At 42.3% G+C, this 8,847-nt stretch overlaps 1 protein-coding gene across 1 annotated transcript; it reads right to left on the bottom strand.

Annotated features, from left to right (window-relative positions):
* Positions 1 to 3,448: 3,448 nt before the first annotated feature.
* LOC147902155 (two-component response regulator-like APRR5) lies at positions 3,449 to 8,256 on the bottom strand. Its single transcript, XM_087374708.1, has 8 exons — positions 7,792 to 8,256; positions 7,517 to 7,678; positions 7,205 to 7,338; positions 6,911 to 7,069; positions 5,613 to 5,775; positions 5,177 to 5,492; positions 3,986 to 4,943; positions 3,449 to 3,855 (listed from the first exon to the last, which is right to left on the bottom strand). The coding sequence occupies exons 1-8, from the start codon at positions 7,937 to 7,939 to the stop codon at positions 3,685 to 3,687; spliced, it is 2,211 nt and encodes a 736-aa protein (XP_087230834.1). The 5' UTR covers positions 7,940 to 8,256; the 3' UTR covers positions 3,449 to 3,684.
* Positions 8,257 to 8,847: the final 591 nt, after the last annotated feature.

Here is an 8,847-nt window from a genome sequence, read left to right as displayed (position 1 = left end):
ACAATATACCTCGCCCTTGAAGGGGAGGAAGAAAAACTGGTTCTCATTGGGAAACAGCTTCAACAAGAAGATGAAACCAAACCCAAAGCACTCCTAATGGAATATCGTGACTGCCTAGCATGGTCATACAAAGAGATGAAAGGAATTTCACCAGACGTGGCAGTACACACGATACCTATAAGGGAAGGTGCTCACCCAAGGTATGTGGACCTTATCGCACAAGTCATAAGTATGGCACCATGGTTTATGACGAGTTGGGAAAACTTCTAGATGCCGGATTCATCTATGAGATAGAGCACACTGAACCCATCATCATTGTGTCTAAATGCAACAAGAAGCTCAGAATATGCATAAACTTCAAAAATGTGAATGCCACCACAATTAGGGATCACTATCCCCTACCCTTAACAGAAATAGTGTTGGAAAAGGTGGCAGGTTTAGAAATATATAGCTTCTTGGATGGCTTCAGTGGCTGTAACCAAGTGCACACTAAAGACCAATCAAAAATAGCATTTGCTACAGGATGGGGTATTTTTGCATATAGAGTCATGCCATTCAACCTTTGTAATGCCCCGGCCACATTCCAGCGAGTCATGTTCATAGCTTTCAAGTCATTTCTGAATAAGTTTTTACAGGTGTTCTTGGATGATTTGTGCATCCATTCAAACAAAAAAGATCACTTCAAATGTCTTGAAGCTGTACTAATCAAATGCAGGGAGTATGGCATCTCCCTAAATCCAACAAAATGCCAGTTCATGGTCACCCATAGAGTTGTTTTGGGACACATCGTCTCTCAACATGGGATTGCAACTGACATGGATAAAATCAAAATCATCATGGAATTGCCTCCTCCTACAAATTCCAAAGGTGTACAGGTCTTTATGGGACATGTCGGCTATTATAGAAGATTTATAATGCAGTATGTCATTATAGCTAGACCACTTTACAAATTATTAGTGGAATTCTTATGGACCGAAGAGTGCGACCAAGCCTTTGAGCTTTTAAAGTGGTGCCTAATCACAGCACCCATCCTTATATCTCCCAATTGGGATATTGATTTTCATGTTAATACTGACGGATCCAAGTATGCAATTGGAAGTGTTCTTTGTCAACCTGATGCACATAAGAAAGACTACCCATTCTACTTTGCCAGTCGACAACTCAATGATGTAGAGATCAACTATGCCACCACAGAAAGAGAAGCCCTAGCAATGATGTATAGTGTAAAGAAATTTCGGCACTATCTACTGGCAAATGATTTTGTCTTCTACACCGACCATCAAGCATTGCTTTATCTTGTGAACCATCCGTGTACAACAAGAAGAATAACCAGATGGCTCCTCTTGCTTCAAGAATTCAACTTCAAAATAGTGGTCTGCAAAGGTGCCCAACACTACATTGCCGATCACATGTCTCGTGTAAGTTGGGAGAAGATGCCACTAGAGTAGAAGACGACTTACCAGATGCCACACTATTTCAAATAGATGTTGTTCCAGAGTGGTGTGGAGATATCATTGGACACTTAATAGCAGGAAGACCACCCCCTGAAATGAAAGCAATAGATGCCAAAAAATTGATTCTAAAGGCTGTGCCCTATCAACTTTTTGCAGGACAACTGTAGCCCTATCAACTTTTTGCAGGACAACTGTACAAGATGGGCAAGGACCAGATATTAAGAAGATCTTGATGTAGGCTTCCAACTTATAAGAGACATGTATTATCTCCTATACCTTACAAGTTTCCCACAAAGTTGACATGGCTGCTTAAACAATTAATTCTCTTAATTAGGGAGACTTCTTGATTAATCCAGGCAATGTCACTCCCCAAGTAGTGTTCTTCACCTTAATATTCCTTTAACTTTAATATTTTCCATCATAATTTAATGGCAATTATAATTGTTTATGAGCGCTGTGTAGTGTTGCTAACAACTTCTATCCATGGCAATTGTGTATTCCTGTTAGAACTTTTTCTTTGAGGCTCTCTCATATTAGTCACGATATGATCATACATAACTCCATTTTCTGAAGATCTCACCCCACTTTAAGCCTTGGTTTTACTTGGTATTTAATTTATGAATTTCTTCATCAAAGTCTTTTGCAGTACTGTAATGCATTTCTTCTGTAGTAATATCATTTATTTGGTTTGGGTAATAATAGAATTATCCCTTCATATTTTATATATGCTTTCATTTATATATTTCAAAATTTCAATGAAATTATTAAGTGAATTATATGTTATTTTCTAGCATCGTGTTGATACGGTATGAGGCACATTTGGCAAATATCCTTACCTCAAAAGGTTAAGCATTCATAATTATAGTGATCTCTACTCAAACACACCTATTACTTCATACACATTTCACCTTCAAGTTTTAAATCTGGAAGGTAGTTTGGTTCTTTGGTAAAAGCGATAACTGAATTTGTTTTGGGTAATAATAGAATTATCCCTTCATATTTTATTTATGCTTTCATTTATATATTTCAAAATTTCAATGAAATTAATCGGGGCAAGGAAGCATTAGAGCGTACGAATCAGCAAGTTTTTGCTTCATTTGCTTTGTACCCAGTGCTTTCCCATAGGCTGCACACTAGCAAAGGTCACAACCATGATAAGTTTTATGTTATCGAAAAGAGAACTCACAATCTTATACGAGAAATCCCTTATAGAGCATCACAAATAATAAATGTACTACCGAAAAAATGCTACAATTAGATTATGTTCCAAATTAGCGATTATTTGCAATATAAAACTATATATGCTCCATAATAGAGCAAAGAAATGAGAGATTGGGTCTAGGACAATATTATTGGAAATCATTAATAAAAAACGCTCAATAGGAGATTCCAAAAAAATATGAGCAATCTCTCCAAGGATGATAACTTGGTCATAATCACCACACCCACTAATGCATCAATGCCACACTTGAGCCAAAATGATTACATACTGCAAGATGGGCGGGTCATGCGCAATAACTTATTTTATGAGAATAACATTTTTTCTCTCTCCCATATGACATTTCTTAGAGAAACTCATGAATATTTTGGCTAGAGACGTCAAATAGGAGAATTGAGAGAGAGAGAGAGAGAGGCGAGAAGGGGGGGGGGGACACTTCAAGCTGAAATAACTGAGATACATTTGAGTTAGAAGGGAAACATCCTCGAGCTGGATGAAGAAGAACCAAGGAGGAGGAGTAGCAGGGCAAGCAACACACGGTCAATCACAAGGCGGTTCATAGTGCGAAGTCTCTCCATGAGATGCGGGTAAAGTAACAGAGGTGCATGATTCCTCTTACCCTCAGATCACCAAGAGTCAAAACAAGTAGAGATGTGATGATGGGTACGATATATCTGATTCTTGCTCACAACAATTGATTATCCACAATTGCAATCCAATCTAACCACAATAATTTTGCAGTGTGATAAAGCCCATCTTTGGTAGGAGAGAGCAGTAAAGCATAGAGTGTACTTCATCTCTCCATATGTATTTTTTCTCAAATACACAAGTCAAATTCTTTTGTTGTAAAAGCAAAAGAACAGTGAGTGGTTTTGAGCTGCTAATTGATGTGTGAAGCCAAAATTACAACATTCCCTGAACTGGGCGGGGAGATTAACTAAACACCAATGGATCACACCACCCCAACTAAAACTTCTGTGAGTGAATTCACAAAGGCAGGCAGCAGCTCCTTCAAATGTTACATGGCATTTGTTTAACTTTTGCAGAACTCAAGTTCCAAAACACGTCCTCCTCTGGATTGCTGATATTAATAAGAGACGCATCAAAGACTGCTTGCCGAACAAATTGGCCTTTTACTCGTGGGCGTTGTTCAGCAAGCTTCTTTCGGCTTTGGTAGCGCACCTAAAAAAGACAATGTAATTTTGAGGCCATGAATTACTTTTACAGCAACCTGGTTAGCAAGTACCGAAACGGAAAGTCACATTAAGCAAGAGATTAGGACAGTTAAATTTCAAAGATCTGAGAAAAGCACCTTCTTTTCAAAGCACCGCACTTTTCTTTTCTGACGGAACTTGTTAAGTGCAGCCTGTCGAAGGGAGGAGCGGCAGCAATCAGTCATGAGCATGGTGCAATCGGCCGCACTGTTTTCATCAGTGTTGACAAAATCATCGTAGGAGTAACCATCTTGAGTGAGGACAGAGTTCCTATTATGCCTGTTCTGGTTACTAGCATAATAGTTACTCCCTTCATTGCTGCCACTATTGCAACCAGATCCACAGTCGTTCATACTGCCTTCGACCTTGGCTGCCCCATCACACACAGTAGCACTCTTCTCATTTGGATGAATTTCAACATCCGACTTGCAGAGTGTAACATTCTGAGGCGAAGCTTCTTGTTGTTGACTTGATCCATCCCGGACAGCCAATGATTGGGGCTGGAGATGACTATGGAGCACACTATGATGCTCAAGATGATTATCAGGATGATTGCAGGATTCTTTCTCACCTTGTTCAGGTTGCTTCGAGCATAAGAAAGATCGTGTATTGAAGGACTTTTTCTGTACAGGATATATGCCAGCTTGACAATTCCCATATGATGGAGCTTCGCTGAAGATAGGAGAGTTACTTGCAGTTGCTGAATCTAAAGGGGCGCCCCTCAGACTTGACATACTTTTCTCCTCAACCTTTCTCCCATGATAATCATTGTGAGAGGCTAAGAAAGACATTGCCGAGATACCATGTTGCCTCCCTTGCTGCTTGAAGGAGACTGCCTGAGGAAAATGCAGTGTTGATGAACCACAAGTTGCATTACCAGCTGGCCTCTCATTGGGTTTGGCACAAACAATTGCATGGATGTCGCCGCTTCCTACCCTGTCCCCTGTGGAAGCAGAAATCCCACTGAAACCACCTGCAAGAGACCAGTGGTCGGCTGGCAGTGAAGCACTACCAGTGAAATATTGCTGCTGCTGGACCAAAGCACTGCAACTATATCTGTCATAATATCATAACACATTAATGTGTTAGAAATGGCATTGATGCACATGTACTCAGAAACAAAGAAACCTGACAACAATCAGACAATTTGACACATTCAGGCGACACCATGAAGGACAGAACACAATGAAGACTTCGCAGAGTTACTAATACTAACGAGTTCAAGCAAAAGCATCTCTTTTCCAAACCAGACACCTCAGTGGACAAGTTTTAGAGTATCAAGTGATTACCTTGAAAATGCTGAGCAATCTGACTGCTTCACACCATTTTTAGCATCTGTCTCACACTGTCCGTCATCATTTGAGCTCATTCTTTTTAAGGAGAGCTCTAGCGCAGGGAAGCGTGGTGGTGGACATAGAGAAGAATTCCTTAATGAGCCTTCAGACATCAATTCTTCACCTTCACCTTTCCAATCATCTGCCCGGTTTGATTCTCCCATCATTGTTCCAATAAGATCAATCGCTTTTGCCAGTCTTTCAGACGCCTCGCTGCCCTCTGAAATGCTCAAAGCGTCGACACTTTGGGTAGACTTTGTCATTTGTCCACCTACGTGCACAAGACCGTCACCAAACTGTTTCGGACTTGCCATCTCAACAAAAGAATCAGAAATAAGTGTTATAAGGACAATCTTTGGGCTACTCCACAACTCCGAAGTTGAAGCCTTACCACAATCTTTGGCTCCACAAAGTTGTCGATCAATATTCACCCCCTCCTGCAACATTTTCTCCTGCATTTGCAACTGCTCCTTTCCAGGAGTCTGTCGCAAGTTTCCTTGTTCGATATCAGTTTCACTTTCAGGTAGTTTAACCATCGGGGCATTCCAGATGCTCTGCAACAAAAGACTGTCCTTTCAAATTCCAGAAGTCAAACGTGCCGCACATAGTTGCCAGCTACGTGGCAAATGAAAAACGTTTTTTCAAAAAGCACTTCATATCAAGAGGATTGTTGAAAACAAATGTGTGCCCAAAAACACCCTCCTCCGAGTAATTTTATGGCTTATCGTTCAATAGCACCACATTAAAATTTGCAATTTCAAACGTGAAAAATTCATAGCATATTAATGATCACGGTTGATCAAGCCACCACATTAAGACAATGTGTATTGTGCTCAGTGATCACTGCTTTGTGGAATGTGCTATCAACTTTTAGCTTTCCAGTTCCAACAATTTGAAAATGAAAACTCAGGCTTTAAAGTGTGTAATAAGAGAATGATGGATCTAGAAACACGTTTTACACTCTAGGCAATCTCTTGCACAAGGGGGAGGCACTGGAAAGCTATTGCAAAGATGAACTGCTGGAACATACAAGCGTCTTACACTGTAGACAATCTCTTGCACAAGGGGAGGCACTGACAAGCTGTTGTAAAGATTAACTGCTGGTAGAGAGCTGTTTACAGACCGGTAGGCCAGTGCTTAAGGATTTTCAACCAGAAGGGGACTAATAACTCACCTCTAACAGCCATACATCGATCAAATATTTCATCTTTCTGCCACGAGACAGAGACTCTGAGGTGGTAACTAGAAGGACTCCAAAGCAGCGTGAAAGATAATACTTTCGGACAGTGCCATGGGAAAATAGATTGCCTGATGTTCAACCCGAATACGCAGAGAAATCGGCAAAAAAGACACCCGACGAATAGGCCAGACATAGCCCTATTATGGAATATAAAAGAGAAGGAAAACAAAAATACCCTGTTCTGCAGCTAAGCAATACATTCAAGCAAAAGCAAGAGTCGTGTGTCTACTCCCATGCACAGCCTACTACCTAGAGAAAAAGAAAAGAAGAGGCCTAAAGACTGGAGCAGAGACAACCATGGTATGGCAAGTTAAATGGAGAACATAATGAAAAGATCTCTATCCTACAGTTGAGCAAATGATTCCACTAGCGCTGCTTTTGCAGCGTCTACAGCATACTAAATCATCATTCCGCATAAAAAACAGAAAGAATAAGAGCAAGACAAATACTTGAGTGGCACTTCCGTTCTGACTGCCACTTCTAGCTTTTTTGTCACGGCTTGAGGGTGCATTATCTACTGAAAGGCCGCTAGTATCACAAGAGTCTGACATTCTTGTGGCTTTCCTCTTTTTTCCTGTGGCACCACTCCCACCACCAGTGCTGCGAGACTGCAGTCCACACCAGATAAAACCAAATGGGGTCAAAATCAAATCTATGTGTAGAAAGCAGGCGCTAAAGACGTTATAGCGAGGCAAGTATGCATAAACCATTATCTTTGCATGGCCAATGGCAAAGTAAATCACCGCATGATTCTTCCGCCAAACATGTTGCCACAAGTTCCTTAGCTCATTTTTCCGAAGAGGTTTCACTAAAAAATCCTTTGCCCCTCTAAGCAAACACTTGAAGACCACGTCCATAGAATCATGAGAAGACATCACTGCAACGCATACATAAACGTAAACAGTCAAAACAGAATCTGATAACTTAGGATTGTTGGGCTTATACTAACGTAGTCGCTTCTACTTCAAAATAACTGATCGCTATAGCGTTTCTTCTTAAGAATGACCAGACACATGGATTTGAATGCAAGTATCAAGCACTATGAAATCACTCACTGATTACAGGAATATCCTTGTGAGCTTCGCTTTTCATGATCTTGGCGAGCAGATCAGTTCCAGAAAAGAGTGGCATCATTGCATCGGCCAAAACCATGTCAAATTGGGTATCGGAGTGCTCCATAAGATCCCACGCCTTGAGACCATCGGCAACGGAGCTCACTAAGAGAAGCACGGTACAATATGAGTGCTCCTTGTTGAAAGGGCGTCGGAGCGCAAGATACTGAAAACGGAAGTCTGAAACGGTTGAGAAAATTTGTCCAGCGACTCAATACCTTCATACCCGCACTTGCCGAGCAGGGCACACACCACTTGCCTCGTAGCAGTGTCATCTTCCACGAGCAGGACCCGGAGGGGGCGCTCGGGGAGGAACTTCTCCCATTCACCGTTTGCAGCCCGATCTCTCTGCGCGGTCGGCTCCATGTGAGAAGAAGAGAGCTACAAAAGGAGGCCTAAAGATGGCTGAGTGCGGAGATGGGAAGATCCCATGGTAAGGGAGCGCGGAATCGCAAGTCGAAAGGCAGACTCAGGACTCCATTAGGTTCAATAGCAGCGGGGGCTGTCGCTAGGGCGAGATCCCTCCCCGCGGGTACTCGAGGGAGATGGAAATCCAAAACAGGAGGCAAGAAAGGAAGGATATGGGAAGGATTGAGGAGAAAACAGAGGGGTTGGGAAGAAAATGGAGAGGAAGTGCAAGCTACAGAGAAGAGATGGAGAAGACGAAGAAGAAAACGAAGATGAAGAAGAAGAAGAAGAAGAAGAAGGAATAAGAGAGAAGAAGGGGGGGGGTGCTTGGCCACGTGTATGGATGTGGGTCGTTATAGAATCAAAAGCAAGGCCCAGAACCACTCTCGGATTTTATCAGGACCCCTTCCTCACCTAACACGTGGCCGCCTCTGGGCTCGCGTTGTCCCCGTTGGCTCCCTTGCAGATTTTTTGTTCACCTCCACGTCGGACAACCCCCCCCCCCCATATCTTTTCCTGGCCACCCATCCCCTCCCCCTCACGTGCCTCCCTTTCTTCCAAAATATCTCCTCTCTTTGTATCTTCTCCCATTTGGATTTTGTACCCCCTTGCTCCCTCCTGTCTTTTGCAAATTGCACGTTGCAACTCCCCTTCCATATCATCCCAAGTCAAACTTCTTCTTTCTCTCTCTCCCTGCTCCACCGACTTCTCAAAACTTTGGGCAAGACCACTCATACAACTGGCTTTCGAAGCCATGCCCCCTCACACAGTCTCCGCTCTCTCTCTCTCTCTCTCATACAACTGGCTTTCGAAGCCATGCCCCCTCACACAGTCTCCTCCCTCTCTCTCTCTCTCTCTCTCTCTCT

Source organism: Dipteris shenzhenensis, chromosome 5 (genome assembly GCF_047967505.1).
Source record: "Dipteris shenzhenensis isolate YYH24624 ecotype China chromosome 5, Dip_SZ_1.0, whole genome shotgun sequence".
NCBI lineage: Eukaryota > Viridiplantae > Streptophyta > Polypodiopsida > Gleicheniales > Dipteridaceae > Dipteris > Dipteris shenzhenensis.
The sequence above is the reverse complement of the archived record's forward strand: the minus strand, read 5'-3'. Positions and strand labels throughout refer to the sequence as shown.

Coding starts and splice junctions, on each gene's coding strand:
- LOC147902155 (XM_087374708.1), bottom strand. CDS start 7,939: ATGGAGCCGACCGCGCAGAGAGATCGGGCTGCAAACGGTGAATGGGAG. Junction 5,776..6,910: donor AGAACGGAAGTGCCACTCAA/GTATTTGTCTTG, acceptor CTTTTGTTGCAG/AGCATCTGGAATGCCCCGAT. Junction 3,856..3,985: donor TGCGGTGCTTTGAAAAGAAG/GTGCTTTTCTCA, acceptor TGTCTTTTTTAG/GTGCGCTACCAAAGCCGAAA.